Raw genomic sequence first — 18,509 nt, forward strand, 5'->3', positions numbered from 1 at the left:
ACTCATTCTCTGTGTAATAAAAAGATAAATTCTCATACTCTAACTTATATGACCCTAAAATTCTCGATAATCCTTTCTCAAATATGTGTCACTATCTTTCTAGATATAATCATATACCATATTTTGAAGGCATCCCAGTTTTTCCTTTTCTTGTTGTCCTTTATCCTAAACATAGATTAAGCCACAGGTTAAATTTATTACATTTTCAGTCCTCTGGACAGGTGAATGGCACAAGCACAATATCAGAGAAGGTCACTCTAAGCTTAGTACCTATTGTTTTAGGATCTTTTTATTGGCTACTTATAAACATATTTTAGAGTATTTATATTTCTAATTTAGTGATAAAATGGAGATGAGTGCTGACGCCTTTTGAGAGTCTGTGCCCGCACCATGCTGCCCTCTTGTTGAACTTTAACTCTAACCTACCTCAATAAATTTTTATCAGCCATACATGCCATTTGTCCAGTCTAGAATTTAATTAACATTTGTTTCTTTCTACTCAAGACCTTGTGAAGGCTAGAGTGCGGCAGTGAGCTCCAAAACACAAACACGAACACACCAGCGCTGTCCTGGGTTCAAGTAAAGGGGTGTTTATTACAAATACCTCATATACACAAGCACAAAACAAGTTGTTTCTTCTTTCTTTCTCCTCCTCTCCTCTCCTGTCTCTGCCACACTGCTCTCCTCCAGTCGAGTGTTGCCTTCCTTCCTCTCTGCTCCAACTCACCTTGACAAGGCAAGTCCCTTTTCTTGAGTACTTCAGGTCTCAAGGAAACTTCAAGGTCATACGGAAATCCTGAATAACAGGGAGCATATCTCCCTGCAGTGCCCTCTTGCGGTACCCACAGACCCCAGCAGGGCTGCATTACTGGAGTACAATTCTTAGCATTCCCTGCTGGTATCCAAATGGGCACCAATGTCCATGGCTGCTGCCATCTAGCGTCCTGGGGAATGAACATCCCTTATAGCAAATCCTTCCCTTTCATCCTGGCCAGGGAAGGTACCACAAATATGTCCAGTTGAGGTGCCTGTCTATCTGCCTGTGGTTTCTCATACAGGTAAGGAATCTTCTTTTCCTTGAGTTGGGTGCGTATGGCACCTTTCTCTTCCTTGACTGGAACACGTTTGTCCTCTGGGAGCTTCTTGTACAGGTAAGTAACCATCCCCTCTACTGGTCGGGTGCCCTGTGTGGTACTTACAATCTGGATGTGTGGTAACTCTGAAAACATGCAAACACTTCATTATTAGCCCTCCACAGTTTTTCCAAAGTTAAAATAAAATGTGAAATTACCGAACACATTTCAATAACTGTTTTTCTAAAATGTTTCAAATGTGTTTTTATATTATCATCTGATTGTAAAATATTATTCTGTGTATTTAATGTCAAGGGCCATGGCTTCATTTAACAAAAACAACAGTAATTAATACAAATGATAGAGTATATATACTATATATACTGTGCATACAAAACTAAATATATATATAATTTATCAATAGCAGAAGCCTTTTGTTATTTTTAGCATTAACTATTAACTATTTCTTAATTAATATTTAAACCTGAAGGATATACTTTAAATCTAGTTTAAAAAAAACTAATCATTAGTTTTGATATGAAAAAATACTGTAATATTCTGTCATTTGCCACTAAGTCACAGCTGAATATATTATTGCAAAAATCCAGATATATACTGAAATTTGAAAAAATCAGAAATTACATGATTCTCTTACATTAAATGCATAATAAAAAATCTTTAAAAAAACCACTGTGAAAACCCAAACTTTTTTTACATGAAATTATTTGCAATCTTCAGGTTTTTGTTGCACTGAATGGTACTGCCTCTTGGGGTAAAAATAAATTAATTTTTTGGAAGTTATTCATGATACCACACAGCAAGTCATATTTGCATGCTAGTTTTACTGCAAGAAATTTCAACAAACTTTTAGTGCCATTTTTCAATAAGTGAAACCATATTTTCAAGAATGTGTAATGCATTGTAAACATGATATGTGAATAACCATTCAGTTATTTCTTTCTTTCCATTTAGTCCTATAGAAAGAAATGCCTATTCCTAAAAAGTACAAAAAAGCCTTGTACTTTTGATAACAGCCTTGTACTGTTTTAACATAAGTGATCCTATTTCCTGGGAAAAAACATTTAAATATCCTCACTCAGCCTGAATTATTTCTTAATTGTTTGAAATAATACAGTATACATAAAAGTTATACAAGATATGTAACAAATAAACATGTGTGGTGAAAAACAAACATTTCTCAAAATGGTATTCATAAAAGGTTTGGTATTTACAGTATACCGATACAAATGACAAAGAATATTAACCAAATCATTTTTTCCCATAGAATGATTATAAAAAGCTATCTATGCAATGCAAAGATTTTGTCGTGGGTCTTCTTGATCTCTGTCGCAACACAGAAGAAGTTGAAGCCATTCTGAATGGGGACAGCGACATAAATCACAGCACTGGAAAAGACAACCGTCCCAGCCTTATCCGCCTAAAACTTGCCATTAAATATGAAGTTAAGAAGGTAAGAAATTACACTAATGTTTTTTTTATGGTTTCAGAATTTTTTAAATTGTATAAAGTTCTATGATAATATAGTCTTGTTCACATACACATAAAAAACAGGTTTCCACCAGATCACTTTTCATATAAGTTTCTGTTAAAAACTAACAACTTTCTAAGTATTGTAACTATTGTTATTTATAGTGTCTTAGTTCAGATGCCAAAGTTTTCTTGCTTGCATGACAAATAATGGCATTGTACTTCACATAACTGAGGAGAGCTAAGTACTGATTTTTATCTCTGTGTAGTTAAAAAATTATTAGTTTGCGGAAAGAACAGTCAGTAAGTTGGATTCTTTTCAAACAAATGACAAATTTATGGGGGTGAAAAATGGTAACAGCTGATCATTCTTCCTGGTTGGATCATATGGAGATAGTGAACCAGGAAGTACAATGGATTAGTAAGGAGGAAGTAAGGACAGCTATGAAGAGGATGAAGAAAAGGAAAATTAGTTGGTCCAGATGACACACCTGTGGAAAAATGGAGGTGTTTAGGAGAGACAGCAATGGAGTTTTAAAAAGATTGTTTAATGCAATCTTGGAAAGTGAGAGGGTGCCTGAAAATTGGATAAGACATTTTCTAGTATATATTTTTAAGAATAAGGGTCATGTGCAGAACTGTAGTAACTACGGATAGATTAAATTGATCTGCCACAGCATGAAGTTATGAGAAAGACTAGTGGAAGCTAGGTTAAGAAGGGAGGTGATGATTAGGGAGCAGCAGTATGGTTTAATATTGGAAAAGAGCACTACAGATGCAATGTTTGCTCTGAGGGTGTTGATGGAGAAGTATAGAGGAACCCTACGTCCTTTGTGGACCTAAAAAATGCATATGACAGGAAGCCTAGTAAGGATTTGTGGTATTGTATGAGGAAATCGAGAGTAGCAGAGAAATATGTCTGAGTGGTACTGGATATGTACAAGGGAAGTGTGACAGTCTGCAGTGGGAGTGACAGATGCATTTAAGGTGGAGGTGGGATTACATCAGGGATCAGCTTTGAACCCTTTCTTATTTGCAATGGTGATGGATAGTTTGACAGAGGAGATTAGACAGGAGTCTCTAAGGACTATGATGTTTATGAATGACATTGTGATATATAAAGACAGTAGGTAGCAGGGTGAGGAGAGGTGGAGATATGAACTAGAGAGGAGAGTAATGAAGGTTAGTACAACCAAGACAAAATACATGTGTGTGAAAAAGAGGGACGCCAGAGGAAATGGTGAGGATGCACGGAGTAGAGTTGGCGAAGGTGGATATGATTAAATACTTGGGATCAACAGAACAGAGTAACGAGGAGTGTGGAAAAGAGGTGAAGAAAAGATTGCAGGCAGGGTGGAATGAGTGGAGAAGAGTGTCAGGAGTGATTTGTGACAAGTGGGTACCAGCAACAGTGAAAGGGAAGGTCTAAAAGACGGTAGTGAGACAAGCTATGTTATATGGGTTGGAGACGGTGGCAGTGTCCAAAAGACAGCAGACACAGCTGGAAGTGGCAGAGTTAAAGATTTTAGGATTTGCATTGGGTGTAACAAGGAAGGAAAGGATAAGGAATGAGTACATTAGAGGGTCTTTTCAGTTGGGACTGTTTGGAGACAAAGAGAGAGAGGTGAAATTGCATTGCTTTGGACATGTGCAAAGGAGAGATGTTGGGTTTATTGAGAGAAGGATACTAGGGATGGAGTTACCAGGCAAGTGGACAAGAGGAAGGCCTAAGACGAGGTTTATGGATGCAGTGACAGAGGACATGCTGGTGATGGGTGTGGCAGAGCAAAATGTAGAGGACAGGAAGATATGGGAATAAATGATCCACTGTGGCAACCCCTAACAGGTGCAGCCAGAATAAGAAGAAAGTAACAGATGATCATTCTGACTAAAATTACTTTCACTATAGAACAATTGGTACAGTATATAGGTCATTATGGCATCATTATTGTCATGTCGACATGTTTTTCTTAATTTGTTTTATGTTATTATCAGAATATATTAAAAATTGTGACAAGACTATTCAGAATGCTATATATGCAGATCGGCAAAACATTTTAGCTGGAGATCATACTTTATGTATTGCCAGAAGTCAGGTGAAATAGAGTATTTATTATCTCAAGCTATTTGGTTTTTGTTTTTTTTTCAAAAGCACCCTTCAGACACTGCCCATTAATGCCCAGGCACAACTTAGGCTAAATAACACATGGAGGTAAAGAAACCCAAATGTTACAGATCTATATTGATAATGTGAGTCAAATCTACAATTCAGAAAGAACTTAAGGGTACTAAATATACCCCACAAAAATAATGAAACAATATTGAGTTAAAACTCACTTAAGATTAGGCGGAATTCACTACCTATGGCATACTTAAAATACTAAGTTAGTCACAGCTTTCATGTCTTTTTGCTATTGTGTATCAACATGTATGACACTGCCAGAAGGCTTGTGGCTAGCTAACAACAATAAATTCTTAATAAACTATGTAACAAATGTATAGCCTGACTTGGTTGATATTAGAAAGAAAAACAAACAATAGTACAAAATGTAAATAGAGTAAGCTAAAATTTCATACATCAGCCAAGAGCTAAGAGATAAACAGTTTGACTTAACAAAAATGCATGTCTGGAAAGAGAGATCCACAATGATAAGCTGACAAATTTATATTTGCAATTGTACATTTTGAACTCATATAACCTTGTATTTAATAATGTGTCTTTGCCCTATGTACAGTAAATTATGTATAATGCTAAAATGGAGAAGGTATATGCAATATACAGAAACAACAATAATTTCTTAAAATTAAAAGGTGAAGTATAATTGGTGCCTGTTATATGCACATATTATATATTCAGGTTTAATTTGAAACCAATGGACTGAGGGATTTAGATAAGAAGAACAACTTGCCCACCCCCAAAGAAATGCAGACTACTTTATCCAAAGAAAATGAAAATATTTTGCTTGTGTGACTTGTTTTCTTTTTAGTTTGTAGCTCATCCCAATTGTCAACAACAGCTTCTTTCCATCTGGTATGAAAATCTCTCAGGACTCCGTCAGCAGACAATGGCAGTGAAATTCTTAGTGGTTCTTGCAGTAGCCATAGGGCTACCATTCCTAGCTATAATATACTGGGTAGCACCAAGCAGCAAGGTAAGTCTCCATGCATAGTATTACACCAATATTTTAAATATTGCTTTTATACGGTAAATACTTCAGGATAAAATATTAATTTATATTTAGAATATATGACAGAAAAATATTTTGAAAACATATTTAAAAAGTTCCAAAGTGATTGACATAAAATCTTATAAATTAACTGCCTTACATTTCCAGAGCTCCAGGCTTAAATCCCGATTCAATTGCTGAATGTCTGCAGTTTGCAGTCTTCCTGTGTTCATGTACTGTTTTCCTGCAGGTAATGCTGTTTACATTTGAAGATGCGTGTTAGCTTTATTTTCCTGGTAAACATAGTGTTTGGGTGTGTGCATGAATCTGCTCATTGTTAGACTTGTGTTCTATCCAGAGTTGATTCCTGTTTTGTGCCCACTGCTGCAAGGATAGGAAGGATGAGGCAGGTACAGGAAGTGGATGGATCATTGATTAAAGTAAAACAATTTAAGTGCATTATTTTTTTTACTGTTGTCTATGGTAAATATGGTAATATTACAGGGAATTTTTTATCTTAATAATACTTAATAATACATAATTATATTTATTGATGTAAATAAATAAATTTTAAAGGGGGGTGGAACGGTGGCGCAGTGGGTAGCACTGCTGCCTCGCAGTTAGGAGACCCGGGTTCGCTTCTCGGGTCCTCTCTGTGTGGAGTTTGCATGTTCTCCCCGTGTCTGCGTGGGTTTCCTCCAGGTACTCCGGTTTCCTCCCACAGTCCAAAGACATGCAGGTTAGATATGCATAGATAATTCTAAATTGTCCCTAGTGTGTGCTCGGTGGGCTGATGCTCTGCCCGGGGTTTGTTTCCTGCCTTGTGCTCAGTGTTGGCTGGGATTGGCTCCAGCAGACCCCTGTGACCCTGTAGTTAGGATATAACAGGTTGGATAATGGATGGATAGATGTATTTTAAATGTGTACCTGTTTTTAAAAGTCAGCGTTAAGGGTTTTCTGAATCAAATATCACTTTACATATTAATGTAAAATGTTGAAGAAGAATACATTTTTTGTGTAACTGGAATTTTAATGTTCAAAATAAAAACCCTTAAAGTGATTTAAAACTAAACTCTGATGATTTAAACTGTTTGGTGTCTGTCATAAATGCAAATTAACTATCCATCTACATTCAAGAATTATTGTAAAGTAGTATAATTACAGTAAGATATATATTTTTAAGTTTTAATTAACTGCCATTGTTATTTTAAGATATCATGCAGTTTGTCCTGTTATTGCAATTGTTCTTGTGAACTTGCTAATTTAAAATAAAATATTTTTAATAAGCTTTGTGTCCTGACAGTGAGTAAAAATAAAGTAACTTCTTAAATACTGTATTCATATTTTTATTTTGTTAATGTCATCTGAGAAATACAGCACCAAGGATTCTTACTTTGAATGTGTTTTGTGCAGTATTAGTTTTGTGTAAAAAAATACACTAATTGCTACAGCATTCTTACAAGTAATTAGATACCCTGCAAGCATGTTTCAGTTATTTTTTCATTACTATGGACTTTCTCTAATTTCTGTCTTACAGCTTGGGAAATTATTGCGTGTTCCTTTCCTGAAATTTGTGGCTCATGCTGCCTCATTCACCATTTTTCTTGGGTTGCTGGTTATGAATGCTGCTGACAGATTTGAGGGAACCAAGATTTTACCAAATGAATCTGTGACTGATAACCCAAGGCAGATTTTCAGAATGAAAACAACCCGATTCTCCTGGATGGAGATGCTGATTATTTCCTGGGTTATTGGTAAGTTAGTAAAATAATAATAATAATAATAATAAGGTGAAATTAACAAATATGGAAACATATGAAGGTAAGCTTCTGAAAAACTCACTTTAGGATACTTTAGTCACTGTTATATACTTTCAGGACCTTTCTGTGGTTTTGCACTCCTCAACCCTAGCTTCTATTTTTGTTTTTAAGAATTTTGTTGTCCTTATAGTGATAATGGCTAACAGACTATTACAGCATGTTGCACCCTGGTGCTTGAAAGACTAATTCGAGTATTAGCTTTTGTTCTCTTTCATGTATACACAACAAACATAATGAAAAATGAAAAGGGCAATGGTTAGAGCTGCTGCATTTGAATCCCAATTATACTTGTTGTCTGCATGAAGTTTACATGTTCTCCACATGCAAAGTGGGTTTTCCTTTCATTTCTACTATATATATATATATATATATATATATATATATATATATATATATATATATATATATATATATATATATATATATATATATATATATATATATATATATATATATATATATATATATATACGCTAAAGGGTTATTGTAACTATTTTTTAAAATTTCTTTCCATTTATGTTCTTTAATGTGCTTTCAATGAAAGTCATACTGTCTGTCTGAATACAGCTTTTCACATACTAGTGTCAGTGCAGAATGGAGCTTGCCTTCTGCTCAGTACTAAAGGAATAGGTCTTGTTTTGTGTTGGACTTAAATGGCCCTAAAAGATAGATGGTTAGGTAAAAAAATTGCTGAAACTAATCAAAATGGTAACAATAGAATCAATAAAATACACAAAAACATTTCAGAAGGAATAATGGACAGCATTGGGACCATCTCATCATAATCAAAACATTAGAAGCTACAATACAAATAATAATCCAATAACAACAGCAACAAAGATAATTATAGCAATATTCATAGTATAGGAGACACAGATGAGGTAAAATAGAATTAAACAATCAACATGGCCACAGGATTGCATCTGTAGGCATTGACTGCATTGCTTAAGGCTGAATTAATTCAGAGCATAAGCATCTCTCAACTGGGTTGATATTAAAACTTGCATTAAAACTCCACAAATATAGTCCTCTGTTTTTCACCACCACCTATGAATTGATCGATTCACGCTACACACCTGCCCTAAGGCATGCTTTCAAAGTTCTCTTGCTGGAAAAAATCTGAAAAAGTGCATTGATTGGATGGTGAGATTGCGCGATACAGTAAACAGTAACCATGGGTAAGTGCTTAACACAAATCATCAAGTTTTAAGCTGATGTAATTTGGTAGATGTTAGGATAGTCAGTTTTTTTAGGGACCTAAATTAATTTTCATTTTTAAGGGGCCTGAGTGGTAAGACTATGTTTAAGATAAATAGAAAGTTATTCACTGTTCATATGTACTGTTAAAAGGTAAAAGTTTTTTTTTTTTACTTATGTGAAATGGATTAGATCATATTAGAGAAATGTGAGAAAGGAAAAAAATGAAAGCCTGATATTACAGTCAAACAACTATTTGGTTTATGAAATATCACACTTCACGTGCTTCTTTTTTTGACAGAATACTACAAAATGGATCATCTACCTAACATTTTTATGTACAATTCCACTAACTTGCCATAGTGAACTCATAAGTTTCCAGATATCCTCCACTGTAAAAAATATGAAGCTACTGTGTAGCTGGTTAACCATCCATCCATTTTCTTAACCCACTTACCCAGGGCAGGGTTGTGGGACAGCTACATTCTATTCCAACTTTTTAATTAACAGCTGAACTTTAAAGTGCTAGACCTGTGGCAATTTGCTAGGAATACATTTTTTGTTTTATCAATATTTGCTGAAAGTGATTCCATCCATCAATCTATTTTTATAATTTTTCATAATTAATAGGAAAATCAAAAAATATAATAAAAAATCTTTTCAGCAAAGAATCTAATATAGTGCAGTCAACTCTCCTGTAAATAAAGTGAATTCCACAAATATCTGGCTAAACCACACTTCCCATCCCTCACCACCACTTGCACACAAATAAGTCACTCCATAAAAATTAGACCAGCAAATAGGCATCAGTGTTCAGATCTCCAGCTGGGTGAGTGTGTGAGTTTTGAACAGTTGCATTGTTTCTATGTATAATTTACTTCTAATCATTTTGATTGTGTGTTTGATCACTTGGTTTCTTTTTATTTCTTAAGAATGTAGCCAACTGCCCACAGACACAAAGGAATGTCTTGTTTTGTCATATTTAAAAAATGCCACTTTCTCTCTTTTTTTAAATTTTATTGATTGTATTGAAATCACACAACATTGCATACAAATAGATTAATTTTACAAGAATAGGATTGAAAACAAATCAACCCCCACACCCACTTTCTCTTTTTTATTTGTAAGCTCACTAGGACTAGAATGTTGGGAAGATTGAAGAAAGTAGCACTCCTGACATTATTGAATTTGCTTTAGTAACAAACTTAAAAGTGCAATTAAATCATTATAGTGATGCATTTCTTTACATTTGCTATTCCGCGAGGTTCCTAAAAAGTAAGCATTTTTCTACCATTATAAATAAGTAGATAGATAGATAGATAGATAGATAGATAGATAGATAGATAGATAGATAGATAGATAGATAGATAGATAGATAGATAGATACTTTATTAATCCCAAGGGGAAATTCACAAATTTAAAACCTTTAAACTTTCTATAAAGTACATAAAATCAATATAGTCAGAACTTGCTCTTCAAAATGTTTTCCAAAATATCCATAGCAAGTGACCTACTGTGGTTGCTGTAAAATTCCCTATTTTTTGGTTATTCATTCATGTCATACACCTGTTAGAAAATTGGATTGCTGGTCAGACAACTGTGCTCATTAACATAACAATCCAAGTATAACTGCAAAGCTTCTTTTACTTTATTGTGTTTGTTTATGATACAGCATTAAAAAGTGAATTATCTCATCACTCACTCAACTGACAATTGATGAGTCACACCATTGTACGCTCATTTCATAAACAAATAGTGTATTTGTATTTCTAAAGTAAATCTATAATGGCAAAACACTGGCAATAATGAAAATGTTTTTCCCTTGAAAATGCAGCCAGTTTTTCCTGCTTTATTAGGTTAAACCATGTAGAATTTGTAAATAATATGCAAGATATTCACTATCCTGCACTGAAATTTAATTTTGATGTAGTTTCAGGAATACAATAATAATAATAATAATAAATCTTTACATTTTCACTGTAAGTAGCTTGAAACCTAAACAACTTCCTTTTCAACCCTGTTTCCCAATGGAACTTTTAAATTACCCTAAAATCTAGAATTTAATTTGTATTAACAATAATATGCATGCAAATTTTCATGAACTTTAAGTACGCGTGATACATTTTTGCCCCCCTACCATTGTAACCACCCTGCCCAATAAAACCTTTGAAATTCCATGTAGCTTGGATTTGAAGTTGGTTCAAGCTTTATTATAAATGAAAAAATTCATTAAGATTGATGCAGGTTTTTTAAAATAATATGCAGTTTTTTGGTTGCCTTCATTATAACCCTGCTCCTCGATGAAATTTCTGAAAAGTCATAGAGCCTATATTTTAAGTTCGTCGTGTGGCAATAAATCCAATATGCACAGAAGATTATATAATTGACTGTCACATGCACAGATTACTGTGAGCAGTTGCCCAACCTGGAGCCCTTCAGATCTGATTGTGATGTAATGAATATGAGATTCATACTTCCAAAATTAAAGTCATCCATTTAACTTGAATAAAGTGGCTTTCTTTTCAGTGATAAATTTTTAGGGGTTAGTTCCCTTGAATGGAAACGTTCTAGTGCCTCTGGATCTTATTGACTACTGAGGGTAGAGATGAGTGTGATATTAACTAATGATTTATTGCAGTAGCACATGTTTTACAAAAGTTGTACTGGGGTGTAGTGATAAAGGAAGAGCCAGGTTTTTGGACAAGGCTTTTAATTAAGTGGCCATTCTATGGTCCCATTCTTTCCTTTGGTCATATACTCTGGGCAGTAACCAAAAGGAAAAATATTCTAATTATAATCGACTGGGGTTTCTCCATGGGACTTTTGCTCCATAATAGGATAAGAAATGTGGTAAAACATAAAACACCTCAGAATAGAATAACTACCCCCTATATAGATGGGAGGTGTATCAGGTGAGATTGTTTGGGCGTGTAGTGAGAATGTCCCATTGGTATCACATTATGTATACCATAGGACAGTTAGAAGGCATAAAGGTAGACCTACATGTATGCACTCTGTAGCAATATACTTCATGGCCTGGTAGTGCAGGAAAATTCTCATTACGTAGAGACTGTTGTTAGGCATAGGAGGTTTGATTCTCTCATATAAAAGGCAGCCTGTTTAAAAATGCAATGGACTTGTCATTTAGCAGTTCAGTTCATTAATTCTACCATAAGGTAATGTACTTAAGTGTCCCGACAAGTTTTTATCTAATGAGGCACACAACTTGTGATTTTTTTTTCTCTTCACAAATGCTGTTATAAACTGCTCAAAAAAATTAAAGGAACACTTTGAAAACACATCAGATCTCAATGAGAAAAAAATCATGCTGGATATCTATACTGATATGGACTGGGAAATTTGTTAGGAATAAAAGCATGCCACATTGTTTGATGGAAATGAAAATTATCAACCTACAGAGGGCTGAGTTCAAAGACACCCCGAAAAGTGACCATGAAAGTGAAAAAATGATGTGGCAGGCTACTCCATTTTGCCAAAATTTTATTGCAGCTACTCAGCAGTTTTTATGGCCCCCACCTGCTTGTATGCATGCCTGACAACGTCGGGACATGCTCCTAATGAGACCTGGTGTCTTGGGAGATCTCCTCCCAGATCTGGATCAGGGCATCACTGAGCTCCTGGACAGTCTGAGGTGCAACCTGGCGGCGTCAGATGGACCGAAACATAATGTCCCAAAGGTGTTCTATTTGATTTAGGTTGTGCAAGTGTGGGGGCCAGTCATTGGTATCAATTCCTTCATCCTCCAGGAACAACCTGCATACTCTCGCCACATGAGGCTGGGCATTGTCGTGCACCAGGAGGAACCCAGAACCCACTGCACCAGCATAGGGTCTGACAATGGGTCCAAGGATTTCATCCCAATACCTAATGGCAGTCAAGGTGCCATTGTCTAACCTGTAGAGGTCTGTGCATCCCTCCATGGATATGCCTCCCCAGACCATCACTGACCCACCACCAAACCAGTCATGCTGAACGATGTTACAGGCAGCATAATGTTCTACCAGGCTTCTTCAGACCCGTTCACGTCTGTCACATGTGCTCAGGGTTAACCTGCTCTCATCTGTGAAAAGCACAGGGTGCCAGTGGTGGATCTGCCAATTCTGTTATTCTATGGCAAATGCCAATTGAGCTCCACGGTGCCGGGCAGTGAGCATAGGGTCCACTAGAGGACATCGGGCCCTCAGGTCACCCTCATGAAATCTGTTTCTGATTGTTTGCTCAGAGACATTCACACCAGTGGCCTGCTGGAGGTCATTTTATAGGGCTCTGGCAGTGCTCATCCTGTTCCTCCTTGCCCAAAAGAGCAGATACTGGTCCTGCTGATGGGTTAAAGACCTTCGATGGCCCTGTCCAGCTGTCCTAGAGTAACAACCCCCTCTGCTATTTAACTGACCAGATCAATATTCCAAATGTTTCACTGACTTGATGCTATTCTCTGATTAAATAGTGTTCCCTTAATTTTTTTGAGTAGTATATTTATTTTAACATTTGGTACCAAACTACACATTATTATTTTGCAAAAAATATCAAAACAATTACAAGACATACAAGTTAATAATTTGAACTGATGATAGGAACCTAAGATAGGAAATACAGCTGTGGTATAAAACTAAAAGGAAATACAGGAAGCTTCTTTTCTTATTTTCAGAAATGTATCTCAGCAATACAGACAACTACACAATTAACATAACCAATTTTTTATTAAGACAATATTTCTAAAGATAAAGTAATGCTTCTGTAGCAGGCATAAAGTAACAACCCATTTTGTTCTTTAAAATTTTTATTTTATTTTAAAACATTAACAACAGATGTTCCAATATTGAATATAATATGTAATAATAATGTAAATGTCCATAATATTGTAGTACAACTTTTAGGAATTGACAGGCACATTTAAAATACCCTAACTCTTACTTGTAATATTTAATGAAATGTTCATTTTATTAGTGATGGAACTGTTTGTAATATGGAATCAGTCATTGGCATAAATTTTATTAGTGTAAAAACATTATTTGTCTCAATGATTATTGGACCAGTTTTAAAGAATTAACACTAAAAACTCCATTAAATCCTTGATAAATATTTGGTTTGGCAGTGTATGTACCATATCTTCTCAAAAAAATAACACGATCTTCAGACCATAGTTGATTCAGGTCCTTTACACAATTTAGGTTAAGAAAAAAAAAATTTGTTATCTCCATACTTTCTCCCCCTTAACTATAGATCTGGGGCCTCATGCATAACGCTGTGTGTAGAATTTGCACTATAACATGATGTAAGCACAAAAGCCGAAATGTGCTTAGGCACAGAAAAATCTAGATGCAGGAATCTGTGCGTACTCCAACTTCCATGTTTTTCTGCTCCATAAATCCCGGTCAGCGTGAAAAGTAACGCTTGTGCATGAGCCTTCTGTCCCGTTCCCAACTCCTCCGAGAATTACACCTCTATGAATATGCAAATCAATATAAATCGCCTTTAAGCTCAGCCTTCTGTGAAAAGACAATGGGAAAAGCATGGGGGGAAAATATAAGAATTAAAGCGAATACCAAGTGGAGGCAAAGGAAAAGCATACTATGTGTTGGTTTAAACAGTGGTATAAACAACAAAAGGAAGTTGATCGAGTGACATAGTGTGTCGGAGAAACTTGAAAAGTCACGTTCACAAAGTTGCACAGTGCCAAAATAAAAACGAAGTCACATATCAAAGTCGCAGTGAAAAGGTGAGTTGTAGCCCACCGTCTGAGCTTATTAGGGTACTGGCAAAAAAATAGGCACACAGTGGGAAAAAAGCACGAAATGTCAGCTTTAATCTCGAAATTTCCACTTTAATCACGTAGTTTATTTTGTCATTAAAGTAGAACATCGTAAACTTCATCTTAAAATCATGTAATTTACTAGTTTCTAAAATCCCATCGTAACTAAAGTTGCATGTTAAATGCTTTGTTTTGTATTTGATCTTCAATGTGCTCTGTGTGTGAATCACTACGTGCTTCCGTTCTTTCTCTTTCTCCGACAGGACACAGAGTCCATTACATTCATGATATTACAGCTCTCTGAATAATTAAAATACTGAAATGTATACGTGGTATCATTTTCATGATGATTGGAATGAAAGCATGTTATTAAAGTGATTAATAACAGTGATTGGTCATGTCTCACACAAGATGCTGCTGTGCCATACGCGACCTTCGATGAAATAATTTATTGTAGCAGTACTGTCTCTTTCAAATGTATTAACATTCAATTCATGTCCTTACTTTTCTTTCCCCAAATACCCAATTGCCACACAATCAGCTCTGTAATAGATGTTAAGCCATCTGTAAGCTTAGAACGATGATCCTTCAAAACTTTTAAGGAACATTGAAATATCTTCATAGTACATGTTTAATTATTCTATCCTTCTATCCTTCTAGTGTCGCGCCAGCCTCAGCAAATATACAGCGCAAGGCAGGAACTTCCTAGCGCTGCAGCACCGTGTTCTCACATGTTTAATTATTAACAATACAGATTATTTAAATGAAGTTAAAGTTTTATCTGTATAATATAATCAACATATTTTGCTGCATTTCATCTTACAAATGATACCGTCATCATATGTAAATACGCGCTTTTTAAGGTGCCACAGGTTGTGCAATATTATAACTGTAGTGCAAGTTTACAGTGGGTAATTTTACTTATAAGTACAAACAGTTCTACACGGAGCAATTGATTGAGTGTTTTGCCGTGGCTGAGGCAGCGTGGGCTAGATGCTGTAATACCGATAATTCTCTTTCCAATCAGCTGCTGCTGTGATTCCCCACTCAGGTACAGTGATATAAATACTCAGAGTGGTGCAGTGAGAGTAATATGGAAAAAGATGATCCGCTGTGGCAACCCTTAAAGGGAGCAGGTGAAAGAAGAAAAAGAAGAAGAAGAAGAAGATGGTGCAGTGAGAGTAACAACGCTAAAGCAGTTATGGTATTTGGAATACTATGACTATTCCCTGGACCATTATATTGTTACAAATTAATTACAATCAGATGCATTACACTAATTAACAATATGTGGTTACTTTCAGTGTATTTATAAAGCTGCATCAGGAAAATAAAGATAAATAACCACACAGGAACAGTAGCACTGCTTTGGGTGCCGCCAGTTTGCAAAACCGAGCAGAGGACTTGCTTACGACAAGGTATGAGGTACCGTGAAAAAGTGCGTGGCTTTACGCCAGGTGTAGGTTTTATACATCGCGATTTGAACGTGAAAACGTTCTTACGCAACATTTCTGTGCGTACACACCATTTATGCATAAGGCCCCTGGTCAGTCACAATGATTTATCATTTAACTTCTTTCCCATTATTCCATAATTCTTCTCCTATTAAATATTAAGTTTACTTTTAGATGTCATGATGTCACGATCTTAACATATTAAAGTAAGAAGAGGTTTAATTTTTCATTTAAATGCTTAATTTTGATTTTCATTTAAAATCTTAGATATTTAACTTCTTAAATGAAACACAGACAATATGTAAATTTAGACAAATTTTAAATATCCATCAATCCATTATCCAACCTGCTAAATCTTAACTAAAAGGGGGTCTGCTGGAGCCAATCCCTGCCAACACAGAGTACAAGACAGGAAACAAACTCCAGGCAGGGTGCCAGCCCACCACAGGGCACGCACACACACTTGAGACAATTTAGAATCACCAATGCACGTCAGGCATGTCTTTGGACTGTGGGAGGAAACTGTAGTACCCAGAGGAAACCCACGCAGACACGGGGAGAACATGCAAACTCCACACAAGGAGGACCCGGGAATTGATCCCAAGTCTCCTAACTGCAAGGCAGCAGCGCTACCCAATGCGCCACCGGATAACAATAAAGAAAAATAAAAAAAAAGAAAGAAAAGCTCATAGAATGCACAGTTTGCACCTTGCAGAAGTACACTAATGAAATTATGACCAAAGCAAATTTGAAAATAAACTTTACAAAACAGTTGTTTGAGAACCACTTTTAAATTAAAATCTGCCCACATCTGATAAATTTATCTGTCTAGTCTGTCTGCGTCCAGACTTCTATGTCAACATATATATGCAGTTATCATATTTCTTTAATCCTTGTGTTTATCAATAAATTGTATTATTATGTTTCTTTAAATGAGTGTGCCTCAGTTACCTTGATAAAAGTCTAAAGGCCAGAGACCCACCTTCTACAATAGAGAAAGGTAAGGTAAATAAAGTAAGAGCCTTGCCAAATTATTGGATTAAAGTTTACTGTAAACTACTGTTGTCTCCTATGTGCAGAAGGTATTTATCATTTCTATTAAATCCATGGCTTTATTAAAACAACAGGTAGAAAGAACTTAGATAAATGTCATGTAGTATCATAAGAAGACAGTTAATGCATGCTCATTAATGCATAAATTGTTTTTTAGGGATGATTTGGGCAGAATGTAAAGAGATTTGGTCACAAGGCCCACGAGAATACCTCCATGAACCCTGGAACTTACTTGATTTTGGAATGTTGGCTATTTTTGTGGCCTCTTTTATTGCCAGATTCATGGCCTTCTGGCATGCCTGCGAAGCTCAGAGCTATGTAGATAAGCATGTAAAGAACTTGGATAATGCCACTCTTCCCAAGGATGTGAAGTACTATACATTTGGTAAGTGGAAAAAAAATCACTACACACATGAATAACTTTTTCTGCTGGGAAAGAAAAAAAGTGGAGGATGAGGATTTATTGTACTTCAGTATGCATGGGAAATTGCTTTAAGCAGGTCTACGGTAGTAAATATGTTCCTAAAATAGTTAGTAGGTTTATTTCTGACCATTCCCATGATCTCCAGCCTTCACTAGAATAACAACAGTGTACTTTTAAAATGCACCAAACCTAGATTTCTTTTTCATCGCCAATAACATTTTTAAAGGAATCATTTTTAGTTTGTATACTGAATGTCAACCTTCTTACACGTGAAGCAATTAATTTCATCTTGTGCAATGCTGATTAAAATTTTTCATGATTTTATTACTTCTTTTCATTAGAAATCTCATGCAGTTGATTATTCTTTTATAAAGGTGAATAAGTTGACTAAAACTAGGTAGAAATGCAGAATGTTACCTGTAAAGAAAGACAAATGTATTGTGGAGTGTGATTATAATGACAATCAATACATTTTCTAGTAGACACATATTGCAGCCAGGTATTGTAGATCATTAGAGACTTCTTCAAAACAACTGCTAAAATGCAAAATATTGCCTCAATTTTATATTAATATTCTTGTTGGTATAAGGAGCCAAAAGAAATATGAATGACTCAGATTCATAACTAGATTAGTACTATGCCTCAGTCTGGGTATGGTTTCATCAATAAAAAAAACATTTTTGTTTATTGATTATTATACAATCATTCTGCAGTGTAGTGGTTAGTTCTGCTGCTGCTTCACAGCTCCTACTCACAATCTATCATTAATTATGTGGAGTTTGAATGTTCTTTCATCTACTGTATTGAGTTTCTCTAGATTTTCCCATTTTTTCCTCCTACATCAGAAAAACAAATGCAGGTTGGTTGATTGAGGTCTCTAAATTGGTTCTCAATGACTGAGGACCACTGTAACCTGCAATGGATTTCATCCAGGCCTGGCTCCCACCTTATGCCCAATGCTGGAATTGGCTCTGGACCCTAAATGAAATCAAACATACGGTATTAAGAGAAGAATTAAAAGTAAATAAATCCTTATTTGCTATCATACTGATCATATGGA

At 35.5% G+C, this 18,509-nt stretch overlaps 1 protein-coding gene across 1 annotated transcript in view; it reads left to right on the top strand.

Annotated features, from left to right (window-relative positions):
* trpc6a (transient receptor potential cation channel, subfamily C, member 6a) overlaps positions 1 to 18,509 on the top strand; it is a 179,311-nt gene that overhangs the window by 89,010 nt on the left and 71,792 nt on the right. Inside the window, exons 3-6 of the mRNA XM_039744343.1 lie at positions 2,359 to 2,544; positions 5,549 to 5,713; positions 7,266 to 7,482; positions 17,183 to 17,410. Of these exons, the coding sequence (XP_039600277.1) occupies positions 2,359 to 2,544; positions 5,549 to 5,713; positions 7,266 to 7,482; positions 17,183 to 17,410 (796 nt within the window). The remainder of the gene's footprint in view (positions 1 to 2,358; positions 2,545 to 5,548; positions 5,714 to 7,265; positions 7,483 to 17,182; positions 17,411 to 18,509) is intronic.

This window comes from Polypterus senegalus, chromosome 2 (assembly GCF_016835505.1).
Source record: "Polypterus senegalus isolate Bchr_013 chromosome 2, ASM1683550v1, whole genome shotgun sequence".
Lineage (NCBI taxonomy): Eukaryota > Metazoa > Chordata > Cladistia > Polypteriformes > Polypteridae > Polypterus > Polypterus senegalus.